Genomic DNA, 24,478 nt, shown 5'->3' with positions numbered 1-24,478 from the left:
CTCGGGGTAAAATTTCTATACCAAAAGCGGTAACCCCGAGCTACACTCGGGCTTACCATGCAGCGCTGCATAGGGAGTCCCTGCAGCACTTACCTTGTCCTTGGCTCCCGCGATGTGTCCCCTGCAGCGTCCCCGGCCATCTCCTCTGGCTGATGCCGGCATCCGCTTCCTGTGTTCCGGTCCCTGTGACGTCGGGACGTACGGGCGCCGCCAGCGGCGGGAAATTTGAAAATTTAAAAAAAATTTCATTTTTTTCAAAACGATTTTACATAGTAAAACATTGCTGTTTCAAACCATTTCACATACATTTTGTCCCTAGTGCTTTGTCCTGTCCCCTGCCTGCATTTTGATTGTTCTTTCTGCCTGGAAACGTAGAAGAGTCCATGGCGTCCAAAAAGTGTCCCTTTAGGTCAAAAGCGGGTTTAGATCAGCTAGAGAACAGCGATAGTAAATCAGAACCACTTGCAGAATTGAGTGATAATGATTCGTGGAGAAATTCGTCATCAGACACTGAAAACAATTTTGCGACTTTGCTCAGCGATGTGCGAACGTGGCGCTATATTTCAAATTTCAGTGTTTTTGGTTTGAATATATTATTGAATTAAATGTATGATTTAGAATCTTGTTCAGACAGATTTCAGTGAGTTATTCCTAAAAATTACAGCCTACAATAAAAAAACTACATATTTCCATGCAAAATAATGGTACCGCTTTCAGCACCAAAAATATGAAATAATCATACCGCTAGGGAGGTTAAAGGAAGTTGAAAGTTAACATACTTACAGGTTGGAATACCAGGTGAAAAAAAGGAAAAAAGCCTACAAAAAAATAATGCAACCACCGTATTTAAGAATTAGTAAGCTGCGGTAATTTTTGGGTTTAAAACCACTTTACCACCCAGGTAAGGATCCCTATTTTCAAAAAAGGACAGTTATATTCTGCTGTGTCCAATATGATTTAAAAACAGCAGTTACACAGCTGATAAAGAACCCCATCTACTACTAAAGCTTTGTGAATTGAGCCTATCATGTGTTGTACTTTATAAATAAATAAACCATTTCATTGGCCTAGGGCTATAGTTAGACGTCAGGAGTTATGGAAGATCAGTGAAGGGTCAGTAATCAGTAAGAGTATAACAGCCTATAGAGCCACATCTAGTGAGATCTTTTTGGCAAGTAACCCTGTTACAGTACTATACTAGTATAGTTTTATAGATATATACTGTAAAAACTTATCAATTCAAGTAGATTTTTAAAAACTTTTTTCAATGTGTTTTTTATATATATATATATATATATATATATAGTTGCTAGGCATTCTTTTTTTCCCTCTTTAAACCCTAATTTACGAAATAAAGCTACACGCTTGCAAATTGTAGCCTGCGGGAGTGCTGGAAGACAAAGTGTACCTCTTGTCAATTTCACAGCAAAATGGCCATTTGCAAGGCCTGATCCATCACTCTATATATCACAAACACACAGGCTTTTTATGTTCCAGACACACAAAGTGATGCATACCTTTTTCAAGAGCCGAGTGCGGATGCAATTTTAAGAACAAGACACAATGATCTGTCACAAAAATGCTATCAATGCCCTTTGCCACATTTCATATGGGAACGATATTGGCATCTGAAGGACTGAACGACTTTAATGTTGTTGTACGGAAGTCTAATGTATGGTTTTATTACAGTAAAATGGCAGCTATCATTCATAGCATTTCATTTTTTTTTCAAAGCAATTTGTCCTACCTTCATAAAGCCAGTCGCTCAACCCGTTAAAAATGACTCCTTCTTTCCCAGTAGAGACCAGACGGATGGGTCGGCTGTCTGCGTTCATTTTATAGAAGATATTGTTTTCGAATATAAAAATCTACAATGGAAGAAAAGAATAAGAAGGTCAGCTGGTAAGATCTTGTTCACGTGCTAATCTTCAGATATTCAGAGTAAATTAAGAAAGTTTCTTAGCTTTAAAAGTAGGATGTTAAAGCAGAGTTTCACCCAATTGTGGAATCTTTGCTTATCTGCCTCTACTCCCCCTCCGCTGCCACAATTGCAAATGCCCTGCAATTCAGCTAATAGGTAGTACAGAAAGCAGGAAGGTCTGGCCCACACAGTGACGACAGACGACAGACAACAGACCTGGGCAGATGGATTCCAGGAAGTAAATGCTTCATCTGCCCTTTCTCAAGATGGCCACTACAACAAATGCTAGGGGGTGGAGGTTTAAAAAGTGGTTTCTCAGCTAAATAAAGCATGAAGACATGGATGGATAAGGAAGTTTGCTTTGAATAGTAAAAATGAATTAAATTGTGTTTTTGGTTTATGGTGCTCAGATGCAATGAAGTTCCACTTTAAACACATAATAATTTGCAATTTGCAATTGGTGGTCAAAGGCTAGGAGTCTACTTTCATGGCAACCAGTGTAGAAGTCCCTTTGAATGGAGGCCAATAGGAGAATGACCTTCTTAAATTGGAAACACTTTATGTTAGTGGTACAAGAAAAAGCCAGAAAAGTTTGATGCCAAGTGGGTTTCTTGATTTTTATATTACTTACCTCAGTTATTCCAAACTCAATAGCTTGCTTAACTCTAATGACCATGTTTATATCCATGTGTTTAATGATTGCTGATTTTTTTTGGTCTGAATGGCACTGTATGCTGCTAATCTGTGCTTCTATTTATTCTATACCATAGAAGTGCCTTTTCTTTTTGCTGCATTTTCTTCTTTTTCTTTTTAAGTGCTACTAAACCCAGGACCCTGCATTCACTATATTTGGTCTCCCACAGTACACACGGCATGGAAATACAATTAGTTTAGTAAATATAAACTGCTTGAATACCTTTTCTCATCAACAGTATATAGCAATCTTGTGACTTCTATCAGTGTCCAGCAGAGCACTCGTTAAAGATTGTAGAAGAGAAGTTTTCATTCTTCCCCGATTGTCCTATGAGGCTGCATAACTCCTGACCCTTTGCCTGGACAGCGCTGATTGGCGGATCACATGCACTCTCCCAAGGAAAAAAAAATCTCTAGCAATACAGACAAAACTGAGCATGTACAGCTTGCCCCCAAGGCTCTGTTTTCTCAGCAGAAGGTTTGGGTTATAGTAGAAGAAGGGGAGGATCAGAGAAGACAGGATCAAACATCCTTTTTACACAATGCAGAGGATTAACCCCATAGGTTCCACAGTGAGTATAACAAGCATGCTTTACTGCATATATAGACTGATTTTACTGTTGTGGATTTAGTAATACTTTAATGTTTAGTCTCTTGTTTGCTCCTATGGTAGATACCATTTTGTCCTATACCTTTAGACAGTGATTTTCAAGACTTTTTTTATCTCAATTTTGCTTTAAAAAAAGTTTGTAAACAAAAAAAAGAAAAGAAAAAGCCAAACAACACTGCTCTAATCCTCCTGTGCACAACACCTCTCAGCTCAGGTAAGGTGCTGTTCCCAGGAAGGGACATGTCCCATTTAACACAAAAAGCCCAAGGCTGCACGTTGATGAAGTCAGCCATGTAGCTTATCCTGAATTCACTGGCTTCCACACAGTGCCTGCCCTTGGCCACACCCCTCTGCCGCATGTCACCAATCTGAGAATGCACACTCCTCTGCAATGGCACCTGCCATGAAGGCAACTTGTATTACATAACTCCTCCCAAGTGCCAACCCACTGCTTGCAGCAGGGCTGAGGGTTATTGAGTAAAGCACAGAGGCAGGGTGCTGTGATGCCTTCAGTACCCTTCTACCAGCTATGAGCTTTCTGCATTGCATAGAGAAGCACAGAGACCCAGTGTTGAAATATAATGAAAATGGAAAGGTTTTATTTAACATTCTATTAGAACGTTGATTAAGCAATGATGTATTTACCAGAGATAGCAAAATATAAGGTTAATGTTCAGTTTTAATTCTGCATTGTTATCATTTTGGCACTGTTCAAAGATGGCAAGCAAGTTTTCCATCACATCACATCTCTCTTCATCCTCACTATGGCATTCCACAGACATCAATCTCCACTATTTCTATCATAAAACTGGGATGTTCTCTTATGTAGGATTGCTAAAAACCTGTGAGATAAGCACTGACAGCTGATGTCAGCTTGAATGATGCAGCCAACTGGTTGACCTTCTAGATTTGCTGAACGTCATTGTATTGTTTTGTGACAGGTCTTTTTTAAGAATTCCATGTAGCTCAAAAATGGACTGCTATTAAGTATACTTAACATCTGACGTATGAACAGAGCATTAGAACTGGTTTGTCACATTTGCTATAACGCCTGTCAAACAATGCATAGTGGCATATAAATAAGCAATTATTGCAAATTATTAGATAAAGTTTTTGTGTTAAAAACAGCTGAAAGTATATGCTGTGAATGACAGGAAAATAAATTAAAAAACTGCAAGGGAAGAGAATTTTACACATCAGTAATAATGAACATCTGTTTTAAATGCTCAGAGATGCCAAGACAGTTAATCCAATGATGGAACAATCTAGACTGCAGGGGGTAAAAGGCTTTGACAAAGCGTAAGTGCCATCCCTTCAGCTATACCTCCTCGCTGTCCTTGTTTGATTGGATGGTTCACATTTATGGAACTCATAATTGGTGGGGTTCTGGTGCAGGTGTGCTTTATGAGGGCCATAAATTAAGCAATTTTCTGTCCTGAAACCATGGGCTTCAGAAAAAAAATTACTTGATTCCCTCATCAACACAGTCAGTGTTAAGGTTTCCCAGCTGTCAGAACATAGTCAGTGTGAAGGTTTCCCAGCTGTCAGAACATAGTCAGTGTGGAGGTTTCCCAGCTGTCAGAACATAGTCAGTGTTAAGGTTTCCCAGCTGTCAGAACATAGTCAGTGTGGAGGTTTCCCAGCTGTCAGAACATAGTCAGTGTTAAGGTTTCCCAGCAGTCAGAACATAGTCAGTGTTAAGGTTTCCCAGCAGTCAGAACATAGTCAGTGTGGAGGTTTCCCAGCTGTCAGAACATAGTCAGTGTGGAGGTTTCCCAGCTGTCAGAACATAGTCAGTGTGGAGGTTTCCCAGCTGTCAGAACATAGTCAGTGTGGAGGTTTCCCAGCTGTCAGAACATAGTCAGTGTGGAGGTTTCCCAGCTGTCAGAACATAGTCAGTGTGGAGGTTTCCCAGCTGTCAGAACATAGTCAGTGTTAAGGTTTCCCAGCTGTCAGAACATAGTCAGTGTGGAGGTTTCCCAGCTGTCAAAACATAGTCAGTGTGGAGGTTTCCCAGCTGTCAGAACATAATCAGTGTTAAGGTTTCCCAGCAGTCAGAACATAGTCAGTGTGGAGGTTTCCCAGCTGTCAGAACATAGTCAGTGTGGAGGTTTCCCAGCTGCCAGAACATAGTCAGTGTGGAGGTTTCCCAGCAGTCAGAACATAGTCAGTGTGGAGGTTTCCCAGCTGTCAGAACATAGTCAGTGTGGAGGTTTAACAGCTGTCAGAACATAGTCAGTGTTAAGGTTTCCCAGCTGTCAGAACATAGTCAGTGTGGAGGTTTCCCAGCTGTCAGAACATAGTCAGTGTGGAGGTTTCCCAGCTGTCAGAACATAGTCAGTGTGGAGGTTTCCCAGCTGCCAGAACATAGTCAGTGTGGAGGTTTCCCAGCAGTCAGAACATAGTCAGTGTGGAGGTTTCCCAGCTGCCAGAACATAGTCAGTGTGGAGGTTTCCCAGCTGCCAGAACATAGTCAGTGTGGAGGTTTCCCAGCTGTCAGAAAATAGTCAGTGTGGAGGTTTCCCAGCAGTCAGAACACAGTCAGTGTGGAGGTTTCCCAGCTGTCAGAAAATAGCCAGTGTTAAGGTTTCCCAGCTGTCAGAACATAGTCAGTGTGGAGGTTTCACAGCTGTCAGAACACAATGGTCAATGTTGGCTGCTATAGCTGCCAGCAGTGATCGAATGGAAACAACCCGACAGTCTGGTTGTACTGAAGTTGATCAAATTATAAACTTCAGTACAACCAGCCTGCCCATACATAAATGCCCATACATAGCCCTGCTGAACTAGCCGAATTTTGATCCCCCTATTGTCGGCTTTATGTAAAAGGCGCCACATTCTTCCAATGTTTTCTGTTGATTGCTCAGCAATGGAAGCTTGATATAAAATGTGGAAGCAATTTCTGGATTGCCTCCGTTTTCTCTGTAACAACATTAACTTTCTTAACGTATGACAGACACATTGAAAGTGCCAATATTTTATATCAGCATGTTGGGAATTATACCTCTTGGAGTGACATGTGGCTGCCCATGTACACATGACATTTCTCCATGTAGAGGAAAGTAGTGTACAATGACATCATCACAGCAGACAGACCTCCGGGAGCTAGCTTCACTCACCCCCTATACCAGCTATGTCTTTCACATTTTTCCTAACAGTCTTCATGTTATTAGTTTGCTAACCTCTCTGGAGAGCTGCTGGCCATTCCTAATGTCCCCTGACAGGTAGAATGTGCTAAATCAGGTCACCAGTCTTGGCCTTACGGCATTTCCCGCAGGCATCATAAAAAAAGGTCTTAGCTTTACATTAAATAAAATCTTCAAATCAGACCATCTAGGTGACAGCAGGCTGATAAACAGTGAGGGGAACATGCTCCAGAAACATATATCAACTTAATGACTAATATAGCAGTGTGTATTTCCACTATGTAGCAATGTTCCAAACCACTGCATCCAAAAAGCATACAGAACTGCAATACAGGTAACACATAGAGCAGCGATTTCTACACCAATATAACTGCAAATTGTTTTTACATACTGTATATCACACAGCACTTAACCTAGTAGGTGTAGTGTAACTGTTCTTATACATAAATCCTGGCTAGAAATACCGTGATGCTTTCCTAATAACAAAAAATGTACTGGGAATGGAAGTGTAGCACCCTTCTAGATTGGTGCTAGGTTAAGCAAATTTAGTTCTGGGCTCACTGTAATCAGTGTGACTGTGATTGTTTAGGTCTGTTCTGTGTTTCACAGGCTGTCTCCTGCAATCCAGAACTTTTTGGGTGGTTCTGGAATATAACTGTGGAGAAATGTATGTGGGCAGCATGAATATGTATACTGTCCCAGCCAAGACTGCACAGATGGTTGCTAGGAAGGTGTATAAATAGTCTGAGACTTGGAACAAAGGTGTCTTATCCCTGAGATTGCAGCCTAGGGGGCTGATTGCCCCCTGAGCAAGCCTGCTATGTGTCTGCTTCTCATCATTGTCCCAGTTGGGATGGCTGGGGTTCGATTCTGCTGAAAGTTGATGAAGTTGACTGAGGGGTTTGTCATCTGAGGATCTAATCTGGTATCACAGGGAGAAAGTGTGTGGAAGATATTAGAAGGAGGCAACCAATCTTCTGAGGACACTAGTGAGTACAGACTGTTGTGAGATATCCTAGAGACTGTGTGTTGTTGCCACCCCTCTGGTTCTAGAGAGTCAACTGTGTTCAAAAGAGAACATTGTGTCCAGTATCCAGATTTCTCAAGTTGCTTCTACAAGGCTTAGTCCACCATTTACTTGCACAAGGACCAAGCTCATAGTTCTACAGAAGAAAGAGTGTCCTCCTGTTTGTACATAGTTCTGAAGTATCCCATATGGTTCCCTATCTCTATCCAAGTTATCCAAAACTAAGAACACCAAAAAGAGAACACTCTTGGACTGTTCACTGAATCAAAGGAGTGACAATGTGCCTTGCTGTGTGGCAACTACTAGGAAAATAACTCTGGGCATCTTTCCAGCAGCTCCTTTTGGGGGTACTGCTACAGAAAACACAACACATAAGCAACATACAGTAAAGCACTCAAATTTAGCAACCCCATAAAATCCATGATTGTGAAATCATATCAAATTTACATTAAAATGAAAGAAAAATAGAAAGAAACCAGTACCAAGGGAAATATTCAGACTGGGAATGCTGGTCTCCTTCTGTTAAGTTTTATTGTCTGTATTCTCATGGGGGAGATTCCCTTCACTTCTTGTCCCAGTGACACCAGAATAAAACCTGAGAGGGCGTGGGTGTCAGACAGAGACTAATAAAAGCCTGAGGTTATAACCTTTCCCCACTTTTTGTAAAATAAAAGCAATTATTAATATATTGTATTTATTTCCAACAAAGTCCACCTCTTTTCACCAGAAAATATTCAGAATAACCTACACACCTAATTAGTTAGTAAGCTATTTTGCTGAGCATGGCTATGTTCACCCACCTGCATGAGTATGCACAGGGATGCACAACAGTGAACGATATTTTGTCAGAGACAATTCTTACTTTTTATGGCTGCATGATTTAAAGTGGTTGTAAAGACAGAAGGTTTTTTTTACCTTACTGCATTCTATGCTGTAAATTAAAAAAAACCTTCTGCATGCAAATTCCCCGCAGACCCTCTAAACACATACCTAAGCCTGATCTTGATCCAGCGATGTTCACAAGACCTGAGGTTCTGTCAGCTCTCTCGCTCCTCATTTTCTCCTGCTTCTGTCAATCAGAGCCAGCGATGAAGAGCCAGGGTCAAGCCCCACTTTGGCAGGGCTCAGGAGTGAGCACACAAGAGTGCACACACAGCGAGGGCACTTGGCGGGGAGGGGGTGGAGCCCAGAGCATTGGTGGGGGACCCCAGAAGAGGAGGATCAGGGCTGCTCTGTGCAAAATTATTGCACAGAGCAGGTAAGTATGATATGTTTGTTATTTTAATATTTATTTTTTCACATGGGTAGTCAGTCTGTCCATTTTTTGACCTGTGATTACATGGATCAAAATGGACTATGGGTGGGTGAAAACTTAATTTCTGTTTGGGTCCACTTTTAATGAAAAAAAGAGGCTATATACATACCTATCCAATGGCCCATGCCTTGAAGCACAACTGCAATGCTGTTCCCCAGCCAGGATGTATTCAACACTTCTGAGTGCATGAATTACTGCTAGACCTGCCACATGTAGTGGTTCCCTGTATCTGCCGATACATCTGTGGGTGGAATCACTGCATGCGAGAAGGGAAACAGAAATCCAACTCATCCAACAAGCGGCAGCTGAGGAACAGCATCATGGTTGTGTTTCAAGACACAGACCATGGGAAAAGGTAAGTATGACTCTTCTATCTTCCGGCATTGCTGTTTGTTGTTTTGAACCTGTAACGACAAGGTCACTTTACAGTATATTTATACACAATTTATTTTTTTAGATTTTGGTTATTGGCTAGAACCCCTGCCAGGTTTTACAGCTATCCAAAACTCCATTAGTGAGATTTCCACAACTTTTTGTTCTGGGACAAAATATTTTACAACAAGACAGGAAATGATGGACAATCTACAACAAAGTCTCTGATGGCAGTAAAACCTGACAGAAGGCCTAATCCTTCCCCATGCTATTCAAAACAAACCAACAAAAAAAAACATTTAAGGTATAGATATACTTTAAGTAAATCAGCCCCTATAGCTCAGCATCCAGATAAAGGGTATTAAGTAATTATAATTTTTAATTGATTCATTTAAAATCTCTTATAGTCAAGGCATGAAGTGAATGTTAACTATCATTGTGCCTCAATGAACTGTCAAGCCATCAAATGGCTGGTGTCAGAACTGATCGCATGTGCAGCACCATGGAAACCGAAGATCAACTAAAGACTAAGATGGTAGCTTCCTTGCCTATAAATGATAGTAGGGTTTAGTTCCAATTCATTTCATATTCCTGATATGTGCCTGCTGTACCATGTACTTGTATGAAAATGTATCCTGTTCTTTTTGTATTACATACTTTGTGTGAAATCCATGGTGTTCCTTAAAGTCCCTTTGCTTATCTAATAAAGACTGACCACACTAGGCATGGTCAGTGTTCTAGCTGTGCTGAGAACTCAGTCTGCTTTCCTTCAATTATCAGACTTGTGCTGACACATCTCCTCCCCCCCTCCCCCAACAGTTATTCATTGAGAAGATCAGTGTGCTGGTGTTTCTCCTCCCCGACTCCCTGAGAATCCTTATGCAGTTGAGAACAGAGGGTACATGACTACTTATAAAAAAAGGAAAACAAAGGTGTTTATGATGTTTATTTCTATATCGATACATAAATGTTTTGCCTTTCATCTCTATTTTGCACTGAATGGGTTTAAGTATTCTGTAACGGAATGAAACTGTCACTAACAAAAAAAAGACATGTAGGCTGCATGTTCATTTTTGGTCTGTTGCTGTGCACTGGCAGCCCATTTGTTCAATGAACAGGCTGCCCTAACGTATGACACAGCACTAGTTAACACGCATGCATTAATGCAACACACAGCAACAGAAGTTTGAATGGGTCCTTAAAGTCACAGACAACCAGGCAACTAGAATTTTCCCAATGTGGTCAATAAAGGCATCTCACCATTTTTTGTTCACTTCTCCACATACTAGTCAATTGGTAGATTCTTAAGGGAGACATGGACTTGCTACAAGGCTTTGCCTTGTTAGCTTCATACCTAAACAATACAATGCATGTAATTTAGTGAAGGACAACTGACTTTTATTTTTGTTCTACATAATAAAGGCAAGAATTTGATTAATTTATTTCTGGCGTCTCGTCCTCCACCTAATGATTTACTTTGCCTTATTGTGAAGATTCTCCAGCTCAGAAGAGGTTTAATTTATTTCATGAAAGCACATTTAAAAGAGAGCATTTTATTCTGACCTGCTAACAATCCATTGAAAGGTTAGTGCCGGGGGGAAGCAGCCTTTTACTGCATTAGGCCTGTCAGATATTTTTTATGTGACTGTCTTGTCTAATAATTAAAGAGAATAACATTCACCGTGTTTTCTATTCTTGGCATGTCTACTTGTCAGGTACTGCATTTCACCTGGCTTGTCCAAGATTCAACTTCATCAAATGACAGCTACACTAAAGGATGTATGGATGTATTTCTCCTTATCATCCCTTTGTCTGAGAGAATAAAGAGTCTGCTACATATGGCTTTCTGACTACCTAAAAACTGTATTTATATCTGGAGTTGTTGACCACGACAACTGATCGGTTTTTGGTGATGATTTATGAAAACTGAAGCCAGAGCAATAGTGGAGTTTTTTTTTCTCTTGAGAGAAAGATATATTTAAAGAATAAAACCGGAGAAATGGTAGAGAAGCTGCCCATGGCGACCTAGAAGGTTTTGTGTTTTAAAGAAAGGAAAATGATACGTTGCTATCAGTATCTACAACAGAAGTTAAACTGGCCCAGAGATCATGACCAGTGCGACCAACAGCTCCACCATTGCTCTAGCTTTCGTTAGTGAATCTACCATTTTTATGTTCCTATTGAAGATCAGAGAATGAAAGATGGCACGATTTGCTTGGCTTTTGTAGACAATAGCTTCAGTCTTGTTTTAGATTTTATAAAACAGCTTCTATGGTCTATGTCATATGGGCACTATAATGGTCTTTATTCTCCCTGTGTAGCACAGACCCCTGACAGGCCCTGCAGAATTGTCCCAGGTTCTCTTCCCTTAAGCAAATATGGCTGCCTCTAAGGAAACCTACACATATACACACTATGGTTGAAAGCAATAATTTTAAAGCATTAATGTACACTAATAAGATTACATCAAGTTCAGTTCAGCGCAAGGCACTTTTGGACTTGTAGTCCCAGCCACCTGGTTTTGGAAGACTGGTAGTTATACTTTGCTCTGCACCTAAATTTTGCACATTTACAAAACTAATTTGGTAAAGATTCCTGCCTGATATTTAGGTAAATAGAATAACATTCAGGGGCTCCCCGTAGTATCAAATGAAAATTGCCATGGGCCTTGGGAAATTCTCTACATACTCTCAGTTCATATCATTTTCACTCCAAACCACTCTAAATTTACATTTTCATTAGCACAAACAGCAAGCACCTCACCTTAATGACTCCAATACACACTGCAAGCTTCATACTGCTAGTATTTGGCAATAAACAGCAAGAACATCTGCCCAAATTCATTGGAATATCCATAGCCTCTAGGACCAAGCTTATGTCCTCTCTTTTCAAGGTCATGATTGTATTGCTAAGTCTGAGATGTCTATGCTGCCTTTCCTCCGTAGCACAAAAACAAAGAGCAGGTCTACCCCTAATTCAGTAATTTGGAGAATTTATTGTGAACACTGGTATTTAGTGACCAAAGCCATCTGTAGCTAGTATGCTAGCTTTCATCTAGTGTGATTACTCCTCCTTCATGTAGCCATTATTCATGCCACTAATCTCTGTCTATATTGGAACTGTATATGGAGCTTAAATAAGTTCATATCAAATTGGCTAAGAATAAAATACATTGGCTGTTTAAGCTGCCTTTTTGCTATCTTGTTGTATGAAAAATCAGATGCAACAGTACGAGAAACAAATTGTATGTGTCTTCCCCTCCATTTAGCACTTGTTAGTTCAGTCCTAGCTAGACTCTCCGTGCTTCTTCCATGTTAACTCAGTCAGTGTTAGTTCTTCACAGAGACATGGCTTAGGAAAGTCATTGTCTTCTTACACTTCAAAAGAATCATACTCTGTATTGCACTTATCTGCATTTAATTTGTGTTGGATTCCACTTCTTATTGAAGAGTTAAGCTGCCTGTAGATAGTGCCAGATTAGCAGGTGACTTGTACTAAGGAGTCAATTTGTAAAGCGGCATTTGAAACAGACTAGTAAGAATACAGATTTCTAAAGCCTTAATACTTTCTGCTAAATCTGTTGTTAAAGTAGAACTTTTTTTTTAAATTTTTGAATAGAGTAATAAAGGGTTGTAACCCCTGTGAGATTTTTTTTTCGCCATTTGTGTCCCATTGTAGAGATTTCCCTTTACTTCCTAGCCAAACAAAGAAACCCCTGCAAATTAAGGGAATTCCTTGGGGGCTCCAGGTCACCAGAACTAGTGTCCCCATTGGAAGATTTCCTATTACTTTTCTGGGGGCAACCCAAAATTTGGGATTTTCTTTTACTTTCAATGATTAATGATAAACAGGACAAACAGGGTAAATCTCCCTAACTGGGACACAGACAGTAATAAAAACTGACAGGTGTTCTAATCCATCTCCACTTAATCCAAAACAAAACAAAACATTTTTTGCCTTTAGTTATGTTTTAAAGGTCCAGTCTACCCAAAGCTGATGCTTAAAGGATAAGATTACCTTTTAACAAAAAAATTAAAAACGCAATTAAAGCGGAGTTCCCCCCAAAAGGGGAAGTTTCACTTTAATGCTTTGTCCCCCGCTCCCCAATAAGGATTGGCATCTTTGGGCAGCTGGTACCCGAATTTGACAGGTACCCGTTCCCATTTCCACTGTGATCACCTAGGCGATCGGAAGCAGAAGTTGTCCTCCCTTCCTGTACTCTTCTGGGACACATGACAGATCCCAGAAGACTATGGGGCCATTCACAAAGTGCAGCGCTTCTCGCACATGTGCAGTGGGCACCCAGCTGTGAAGCCACAAGCTGTCACAGACAAGTGCCCACACTACAGATGCCGGCGCCAGGGAGAGAAGATGGCCAGTGAAACCAGCCGTGGTGAGGATACCGCTGGACCGAGGGACAGGTAAGTGTCTGTATTTTAAAAGTCGCTGCTGACATTTTTTTTTTTCAGCTGGAACTCCGCTTTAACAGGGGCACAGACTGCAATAAAAACTTTCAAGTGTTCTAATTCCTCCCCACTCTATCCAAAACTAAAAAAAAGTTTTGCCATTAGTTGTACTTTATGTTTCTCTGTGCCTCAGTAAGCACATGGTCTTATGTGCAATCTGGTTGGGCACCTGCTGAATTACAGAGAACTTCTTAGAAGCATCTGAGAATCAGGATTCAGTCTGTTGCAACATTCTCATGTGTTTGCTCTCACTAATTAGAAGAAAATCTTTCTACAGTTCGAAAAGCTGTGCACAAACTTTTTTTGTGTACTAAACTGTGAAAGCCTGCTTGTCATTTTCTGCTCTGTACAAACACCTCCTTTCTGCATAACTTGTGACTGCACACAGATATAGCAACTCTGCTCACATTTGCACAATATGGGGTTGATTTACTAAAACTGGAGAGTGCAAAATCTGGTGCAGTTCTGTATAAAAGCCAATCAGCTTACATTTTTTTTTTAATCAAATCTTAATTGAACGTGCTGAAGTTAGAAGCTGATTGGCTACCAAGTACAGCTGCACCAGACTTTGAGCTCTCCAGTTTTAGTAAATCAACCTCCATGTCTGAACAGGAATCTGTATATCCATTAAGGTCAGGCAGTGGGCAACCCTCTCCTCCTCATGATGATGATGAGTAGCAACAGATAGGGATATCTGCTAGACCTAAATGCACAGCTAAGCCTTCCCTAAAGCATGAAGGGAGTTAAGAAACAAACAGGGCAGAAATGTCAGAAAATTTGATTTGTTTTTGGAATTGGATTGTCCAGTGCATAACTACTGTTGATGAAACATGCAACGATGCAGAGCAATTGAAAAATGCACTTGCAAAACTAGAAAGAAGGTATGAAAACCATAGGAGACTGTTGACTATCAGCACAAAAGAGTCTCGGCAAAAGTTAAATAACTCTACTGCTCTTAACAAAGCAACATACATTATAGGATACATTAAATTACAATCACAAGTAGATTACAAAAGACCACAATAGCATGAAACTACATCCTAGTACTCTACTTCTTCCAAACATACTAAGAGATCCTCTAGATCACGGGTGTCAAACTGGTGGCCCTCCAGCTCTTGCCAAACTACAAGTCTCATGAGGCACTGCAAGATTGACAGTTAACCATTTGCCGCCCGCCCTATGGCCGAATGGCGGGTGGCAAATGTCATCAGCGTTCCAGGTGGACGCCATATGGCGTCCTCCCGCACATGCGCAGATTGCGCTCCTGCAGAGCGGCGCAGCGGCGCGATCTGTCACCGGCCGTGTACCTCGGACACGGCCGATGACAGATCTGAGTATCGGCCCCGTTGCCGGTACCATGTGACCTGCTGTGACCAATCACAGCAGGTCACATGACAGTTGTATACAATGGATGGCTTCATTCATGCCATCCATTGTATACTACTGCCTAGCTGTGAATGGTCACAGCTAATCACATGCACATGTCATGTGATTAGCTGTGGCCAAATCACAGCTAAGCACAAAAAAAAAAAAAACCCTGAATGAATCGATGTCATTCAGGTAAATGCTTGCTTATAGCAAAGTAATTCTTTGCTATAAGCAAATTGTGTAAAAAAAAATACTGATCACTTCCCCAAAGTAGTACAATGTTACTATGGTAACATTGTACTACTTTGGTCATAGTGAAATATGAAAAAAAATCTTTAAAAAAATTAAAAAAATGTAATAAAAAATTATAAAAAAAATAAAAAAATATATATAATTTTTTTTTTTCATATTGTCACCAGTCAGTGTCCCTGATCACCGCCATGCCAGTTATATGATGATGCTGTACTGCACTGGTGACAATATGTAAAAAAAAAATAGTGAAACTAATTTTTTAAATTTTTTCATTTTCCGAAAAATTATGACAAAAAAAAATACAACTTCAAAAAACTCACCATGCCTCTTATGAAGTACGTCGGACTGTCTACTTTGCAAAAAGGGGTAATTTGGGGGATATCTGTACTGTTCTGACATTCTTGGACCTCAAGAAATTAGATTGGCTGTCAGTACTTCAGGACTGATCAATATTCAGATCTATACCATAGTTTGTGAACTCTATAACTTTCCTACAAACTAAAAAATGCATCCTAATTTGGGTTATTTTCACCAAAGACATGTAGCAGAATACATCTCGGCCTAAATTTATGAAGAACAATTATTTATTTGCAAACTTTTATAACAGAAACAAAGAAAAACTTATTTTTTTTCAAAATTTTCAGGCTTTTTTTGTTAATTTAGCAAAGAATAAAAACCCCAGTGGTGATTAAATACCACCAAAAGAAAGCTCTAGTTGTGTGAAGAAAATGATAAAATTTTAGTTTGGGTACAATGTTGTATGACCGTGCAATTGTCAAAGTGTGAGAGCGCTGAAACATGAAAAATGGCCTGGGCAGGAAGGTGTAAAATTGCCCGGTATTGAATTGGTTAAAAGCATGACTCCCAAAGGCAGAGGAATGATGGGACTTGGAGTTTCGCAACAGCTGGAGGGCCGCCAGTTTGACACCCCTGCTCTAGATCATGGGTGTCAAACTGGCGGCCCTCCAGCTGTTTTCAAACTACAAGTCCCATGATGCATTGCATCATTGACAGTTACAAGCATGACTCCCAAAGGCAGAGGCATGATGGGACTTGAAGTTTCGCAACAGCTGGAGGGTCGCCAGTTTGACACCCCTGCTCTAGATCAGGAAGATCTCACTTACAGCAATTATTGCTAATATTCTGCTTACACGAGTTATCACTAAGTGGTCAACTGATAACATCCTGCTCTGAAACAAAAGCCACAAAGTTTATTGCACTGAGGGATTAGCTACTGTTGAAGCAGAAGCTGCTCAAACAGAAGGGTAAATTGCCAAAGCACATGCGCAGGCAGGGGTGCAAGCTGCCCAGGCACATGCATAGAGGCACAATCTGCCAAGGTAGCAATGCATGCTGTCCAAGCACAAGCACTGGCAGAAGCACAGTTAAAGGTCCTCAATAAGTGGCAGCTGTGGCTAAGCTCAGAGTTTTGAAATGAGCTACAGAGTAAGAAGTCATCCATTGTCCTATTTGACAACCTCTCGTGACCCTGCAAGAAGGAACTTTCAATGTATCCTAAGCTAGAACAATGTCAACACAATTGCACAGTACACAAACCCTGTACATCAACCTAAAGTACATCCACCAGCAGGATAATCTGTAGCAATCAGCCACACAGATCACCCTGGCACTTTGGACACTTCTCTATCTTCCAAGTTACTAATATCTTATTCAGCAGCCATGTGCCATGTGCAGACCCTCCTGAACCCAGCTCACCAAATGACCTCAAAACCTCCTGGTGATTGATTGCACAGTTCTTGAGAATCAAAAAAATGAAACCACCAGATCTCAAGCCTTCACCTGGATTGGACTCATCTGCTACTCCATTCTCTCCTCCAACACCTAAACATGAAGTATTGCATATTACTACCTCAAGCAATAATGATGAAACACAGACATTTTCCTGACAGAATGCTTGCTTTAGGTCAGTGGATCACCTTTTAATAAAGAAAGAATATAAATTGACAGTTGTGGAGCCTTCACCTTAAAAGAGAAGTGTGGGTTTGTTTTTTCCCCCCACATTATACTTACCTAGGTGGATGCAGCAGTGGTCTGATGCTTCATCTGTCCCCAGCTGGCTCTAAAGGTGAGAACTCAGCAATCACATGACCACTGATTGCTGAGTTCTCACAGCCACTGTGAGCAGTGAGCAGTGACTGCCACTCACCGCTGTCTGCTCTAACCCCCCTATCCCCACCACCACCACCACGCTCACTGGAACACTTGGCTGTGGTGGAGGAGGGAGCAAATGGCTCGGGCTCTCAGCAGATCACTGAGAGGCTGAGCCAGGTGCCGCTCCAGACTCTGGGGTGGATCCCGACTTTAAAGTTGGGATCTTTCCTCAGCCTGGACTAGCTGAGGGACATCAGCTGACAGCTTTGTAAAGAATACCCAATCAGGTGCCAAAAAATTAAAAAACTGCATTTTTTCTTGTAGACATTGGAGATCAGCAGAGCTTCACCACACTCACTAAGCATCGGGGAAACAAGTGCAAATGCACTTGCAAAGTGCACTATTTGCTTTACAGTATAATTAAAGGCAAAACATTTTTTTTTAGTTTTGGATAGAGGAGAGGTGCATTAGAACACTTGTCAGTTATTATTGCTGTCTGTGTCCCCATTAGGGAGATTCACCCTTAATATTTGTCCTGTTTACTGTTATCATCAAAATAAAGTAAAAGAAGATCCCAAATTGTGGGTTGTCTTGTCCCCATAAAAGTAACAGGGGAACTCTTCCAATGGGGGCACTAGCTCTGGTGGCCTGGGGGTCTCCAAGAATTTCCCTTAATTTGCAGGGATTTCTTATCACTTCTAGTTTAGCTATGGGACAGGAAGTAAAGGAAAATCTCCACAATGGGACTCAGATGGCAAAAAAAATCTGACAGGTGTTATAACCCTCCATGCTCTATACAAAATAGAAAAAGGTTTTGCCTATAGTTCTACTTTAAGGAAAATCAACCCCTATGTCTTTTTTCCATTCCTTCTTCCTAATCTGCATACTTGTTCAATGTTACCAAGCCTTGACATTGGGTTAGCATTACAGGCAGGTCCAATTGTTTCAGAATTTAGCTATGGCAGCCTCCATGGTTCCGTGAAGACAGATTTTCTTTATTGTGAGCAAATACTGAGAAAATACATAAGCAGCCATCGTTGAATTCGTCTTCTTCACTCTTAAAATCTTCTTTTGAAGATGTTAGTTACTTAGCTGCCATTGTTGATCCAAAAGCTTCAACAGTTTCTAAACCATAAAAATTGAAAAAAGTATGCAGATTGGGAGTTTTCATTTTTCTTTGACTTCACCAGCTGCATGTTTTTTCAAGTCAGGGATTTAGACAGGAGAAATAAAGAAATGATTTTAAATACAAGAAACCATTATATAATGTTAGTAATTTCCTCTTCAAAGAAATATTTAGGGATTAATATCACTTTAAGTTTTGAGTTTTTGAGGATCTCCTGTACTTTGGAGAGCACTGCTCTCACTTCCGGTTGTGTTTCTAGACAGAAAGAGAAAGAAAATCTACCTACAGACAGCAAAAAAAAAAAAATGTCAGGGGTTTTAACCCTTCACTATTCTATTCAACCCTTAAAAAAAGTTTGGCTTTGGATAGGCTTTGAATATTGATCACATGTTTTTTACATTTAGATGAAGTGGACCTGTAAGGCTTAATATGCTGAAATAAGCTTGCATTTTGTGCTTTTAGGTTATTGTCCCATTTACCCAAGTATTATCCGCATAATGAACTCAGACCTTTATTTGTTTATTTCTCACCTTATTGTTATTCATTTGGAGACATTAAAATCTAAATAAAAACACTCCACTATCAGGCCCTCCCTCTGACTTGATCAATAGGCCAGCAATGTACCATATAAAAAAAAATTGATTATTTTAAGTGCTTCAGGCTTCTGATTTTATTTATAGGCCTCAATGTGTCGTAAAGATGCATTTCTCAATTTAGGTAGTGGAGATTGATGCTGCCATAGTCACCTACAGGTGACTGTCTGGCAAGAGTAGAGGGTTTCCATCAAAGTAAGTACACAACGAAGCACAGCACAAGGAAGGTCATTTAGAAGATTTGGTTGGCATGCCGCAGAACCTGATTCACAGACAGGGAGGGTGTCTGTTGGTCAGCTAATGCTTTAAATATGTAACACAGACAGGCCAACCTACTCACCAGAATGACAAATGGTTAGAGATGTTGATGTGCTCATCCGCATTGCTTGACCACTGAGGCCCACTACAATTCTCTTTTCATTTTAACCTACATGTGGGTTCTTAAAATGTATATGTATTTTTTATTTACAAGTAATTTGGGTGACTGTAAAGGCTTCCAATCACTGCTTCCTGTCCTCCTGACTAACTTTATCTTCACCTTCAGGGAGCTCTGGACTGCTGCAGGGGAATTCAGGATAAAGACCAGGAGGTCTCTTTAACTTTCTAATTGACCTTTGATGTCTTATTGATCCCTGATGTCTCATTTTAGTGTACCTTGCACTCAGTATTATCAGAAAGGATGCCTATCAACCCCCTTGGCACAGTAATAAAGTGCTGGTTTATAATTTGATGGTGGTGGATTATTCACAGTGTTATGAAGTCACAGAGAATATTTTGAGTTTATTTTTTGGACACTATTTCATTTTTGGACACTTAATATATGGTGATATACATATATATATATTTAGCACATACCCTTATGAGATTTTGTTCACTTTGCCAAATTAATTGTTTGTGTATATATTTTTTTGGGTGGGTGTTGCTTCTGACACGTAGTTTATTTATTAAAAAAGAGTTTGGCGCTTTTTATTTTTATTTTTGTACAGTAATAAAGTGAAATTTAAAAAAGTATAAATATATAAAATAATAACCAAATCAATGTAAACAACTTATATGCTAAGCTACACATAATGGGTATCTTCATTTATATACTGTAGGTAAAAGGAAAAAAAAATAGGGGGGTCATTGTAGTTCGATACTGAACTGATGAACTGTAAAGACGTAGAAGGTATTACTTATTTACATTTTTGGGTATAGTTCTTTTTTTTTACCATTTTGCAAACGTGCTATTTTGAACCTAAAATATTTTATTTATTACATTGTCATATATCTTATTTATTATGTTGTCAAATTCTCATCTTTTTAAAAAAAAAAAAAATTTTGCAACAGACCTATTGTAAATAATATCCTTCCATTGGGGTTTGTGAATTACAGCCAGTACTGAAAATGCCTAATATCATGAAATCTAAAAATATACACACTTGTCTGCTTACTAAGCAGCAGTGGCATATGTTCATAAACCTGTTGTTTATTTTAGCTATATTTTGGGATCCCTCTATTCAGTATAATTGGGGGAAATGATTTTGTAAGAGTAATTGCAATAGTATGGATGTGAAATATGTTACAAATTAGACTAGAATGGTGTTACCTTTGCTTTTTTGTTAATTTTTTCATTTCTCTGCTTATAATATGCTCATTGAATTAAAAAAGAATTTAAAAAAGTACAAAATAAGGGTCTTATATGTGCTAAAAAGCTTTAGCGTGCAAGTAGATTAACAATTGATTTGGTCACAAAGGATTTTGTTATACTCCAAGCATTAAAGTATTACATTTAGGCTCCATGCACACTGGGCATTTTAATAACACTGGTAACCTTAGCTGTGTAAAGACACATTAAAAACATGAGTTTTAAGCCTTTTTTTTTGAGTTTTTGCATTAGCGGTGTTTTGCTACATTTTTTTGTGTTTTTTTTAACAAAATAAATTTTAGAGCATTTTTGCAGAAACCCACTAATTCTGGGTTTTTTTTTCCAGCCAAAAAATGCCCCTGCCAAAAAACACTGATTACAGTCTATGTGTGTATGGACACATAGGAGAACATGCTGGGGAGTTTGCTGGCTGTAGAAAAAATGTCAGAAGCCAAAAACAGCAGCTGTAAAAATATCCAGTGTGCATGAGGATGTATAATATACCCAGAATTATCCTGGTAACCAGATACCATGTTATCTAAGCTCCATAGGGTTTGGGTTCCTTTTTAAAAAGGAAGTGGCACTAATTACTCAAAGGGGTATATTTATAAAGCAGTGAATGTGACATTCACCAAATGTTCACTGCAGGTGACTCTTCCTTGTGCACACATTTTAAATAACAGAGATTAGTTCAAATGCAGAACATTTTTGGTTAATGTGTTATTCACTGCTTTCTAAATATACCCAACAGTGTGATTCAGTGATGCAGGCTAACTAAGCTACTAGCATTTTCAAAAGCAATGGCAGTCTCTATATTTTTTTAGTTTTCTTATTGGTTTTCTCATAGGTTTCATATATTGTTTTGGGTTACTGCAATGTAGTTGCCACCATTCCCCTTAGTAATTACTTACTGAATAAACATTGCTCTTTGGGCTACAGTGTGTTGGGTAAGAGTGTTTGCCATAGCATATGGGCATCCATACAATATTTTTAGGATGGACTCACTACGATGGGCTGTATAGTAAACATAACATTTAAAATACTCAGGGGTGTCCAACCTTTTGACCTTCCTGTGCCACAATGGAGGAAGAGTAATTTTCTTGGGCCACACATAAAATGCACTAACAATAAGGATAGCTGATGAGCAGAAAAAATCAGGCAAATCACAAGTTAACAATCACAGATAAAGATAATGTACCTAATAGTAATAAAACATAATTGTTTTTGTAATATTTTTTATTAAAGCACCCTTTAGGTAGATAGGATTTTTGTGGTTAATTAGAGGCTTGTTAGAAGCCTGGGATGAGTCAGCCTGGGAGTGAGCCAGTGTGGTTACCTCAGGACAGCCTGGGAGGCTCTACAGGTCAGGGCTTCTGGAGCTCTCCCACCCTTCTTGAAACTGCAGGAACTTTCTGGAAGAGTAGTGGAGGAGGGGAGGAGGCCTGGATTTGCATGGTGACTGGGACAGCCCTTAAATGTGAGAGAGCCTAACAGGGGCGGACTGACAACTCATGGGGCCCCGGGCAGTAGGGGATCATGGGGCCCCTGTGTCCTTTCCCACACTCAAAGCACACCCAAAAAAGCCTATAAAAGGTACCAGGGGCATTTCATGGGGCCCCCTACTGACCCGGGGCCCTCGGGCAGTGCCCAAGTGTTTGAATGGTCAGTCTGCCCCTGGAGCCTAAACAGTAATTGTTGTTGGAGTCGGGTTGTAGATGGACTAAAGGAAGGTGATGGAGCATGGACCTTGGGATAGGGGCCCATGAAAAGGGGGCCCACCTACAGGCTCGAGCACACAGAAGGATCTCCACTGTACCACAGTCTCCTAGGGAGGACAGCCTGTCAGCACGGAAGGAGCCAGCTCAGCATAAGGCTTGAAAGCAGCTATAACCCCCTAAGCTACAGGAAAAGGACATTGTAAGTACTTCTACACCCCTTGGGCCACAGAAGGGAGAGGGCAGTCAGGTGTAATACCCAACTAGTTCTCATCTGAGACTACTCAGCTGTAGATCTTGGAATCCCTTGCCCAGTGATAGCCGGGTGGAGGAGGAGCATTTCATCTGGGGTCTGAGGAGGTTCTCCACAGTCTTTAGCAAGTGCTCCTTGCTAAACACTGTTGCCGACTTTTGGTCCACATTTTGTACAGTTTGCTAAAAAATTGTTCTAAAAAATGTACAGTTTCTTGGGCATTCCATATACCCCTAGACCCCATCCAAGTTGTTAACCCCTAATAAAAACAACAAAAGCAAGCTCAAGGACTGTTTTACTGACTCTGAGAGAGAGTGTGGAAAATGTGTGTTGCCTGGCTATGCAGAGCTTAGGGGGGACCTTCAAAGGGGTAGCACTACATAAAAGTAAAAGAGGGCAACATAAAACTAGCGCAATCTTTAACACTGTTTTTGATAAACTAACGCATCAATATCTAGTTCGATGGCTAAAGTAACTATTCTCAATGGATTCTCAAGGTGATCTGATATTTCGGTTCTAATTTTGCCCTTTCATTCTCAAAATAGCTGCTCACAAAAACAGGTGCTACCGAAAACTGATGACATGAGTATGGCATGATTGTGAAGAGTGGGATATTTTTCTAGGGAAGTAAAACTTAAAAAAGTCCAGCAAAGTGACACTGTCAAGTTTTCATTTGGCTGCATATGTTCACAAAGTGTAAACACATTTTTACAAAAAGTTCCCCAAAACAAGCTAATTTTTTTTAGTAAGTTTGCAATTTTGTGTTGAGTCACATTCATAACCGTCTTGAGCCGCATGTGGCCCATGGCCCACAGGTTGGATGCTACTGCCCTAAATGGTAGAATCAGGACATGGCGACAGCTTACCCTGTAATCATTTTGCAATGAGACTGAGAAGCATGAAAGTGGGGTGACAATGGTGATGCGAGCATTGCTACTGTCTTAACGTGGAGAGGAGAGCTTGGACTTCAAGGCAATTTTTTATTTTTTAAATTTTCCCTTACAGTGCCACAGAGTGAAGTAAAGCACAATTTTTGTGGATTTTTGTCCAATGGGCAACCTCTAAATCAATGTTAAAATCAAGTTTGACAACATTTTGCACTTTTCCCCAGTAAAGAACCAGTCTTCTTGACATTAATTTCTCTATCCTAGCTCTGTTTTGTTTCAGAAGCTTCCATCTTTATGCTGGTGGATTTTTTGATGAGGAACTATTTTCTAAACTCCCTATAAACAAAAGGTGATGGTCCTCCACTCTTATTGCCAATGTGGAATGGGCAATGCCCATGGAGAGAGGTAGATGCCAGCTGGCTGTCTGATCCAAGGAGGGAGGGGACATCTAATGGGCAAGTAAGAAAGCTTGTTGAAAATGTAGTGTTTCCTTTCCATTTCCTAACAAATAACACAAAGCTGAGACAGTTGTCCGATTTTACTTAAGCTCCAGACTAAAAATCATGCCAACAAGTCTGATCTCCCTACATTGTGTATGGGCAATTTAACAGGCAGTATCAGAGCAAGGAATGAGGGTCCAATAGAAAGGACCCTGGAAAGGACAGTTACTTAGATACAAACAGCATGAACTTTTGTAGCAATAAATTAGCCTGTCAATAGATAATATTGATCACTAGATAAATCACCAGATACTGATTCTAGGCACAACCATCTGTGATGTACATGTCTGTGTTAATCTTCCACTGTTGTTGTCTACTTTATGTGACACTCTGTTACTTTATATGGGTTAATGCTGAATTTCTAGCACCTTTAAGGCATTAGGTCATATTTATTTGCATATCTGCAGTTGTAAGAATTCACCCAATCAGAATCCAGCTGTTATTTGATAACATTCTCTAAAAAGACAGATGGCGTTAAATTGTTTGCTATAAGGA

At 40.1% G+C, this 24,478-nt stretch overlaps 1 protein-coding gene across 3 annotated transcripts in view; it reads right to left on the bottom strand.

The window, feature by feature from the left end:
• The window catches only part of DPP6 (dipeptidyl peptidase like 6), a 1,666,940-nt gene that overhangs the window by 202,845 nt on the left and 1,439,617 nt on the right, over positions 1-24,478 (bottom strand). For all 3 annotated transcript variants that reach the window (XM_089692326.1, XM_089692191.1, XM_089692252.1), the window contains exon 8: positions 1,748-1,868. In XM_089692326.1, the coding sequence (XP_089548452.1) occupies positions 1,748-1,868 (121 nt within the window). The remainder of the gene's footprint in view (positions 1-1,747; positions 1,869-24,478) is intronic.

Source organism: Staurois parvus, unplaced genomic scaffold (genome assembly GCF_062004578.1).
Source record: "Staurois parvus isolate SC_StPar_1 unplaced genomic scaffold, SC_StPar_1.0 ptg000005l, whole genome shotgun sequence".
In the NCBI taxonomy this organism is placed as follows: domain Eukaryota; kingdom Metazoa; phylum Chordata; class Amphibia; order Anura; family Ranidae; genus Staurois; species Staurois parvus.
This window is presented reverse-complemented; position numbering and strand designations above follow the sequence as displayed.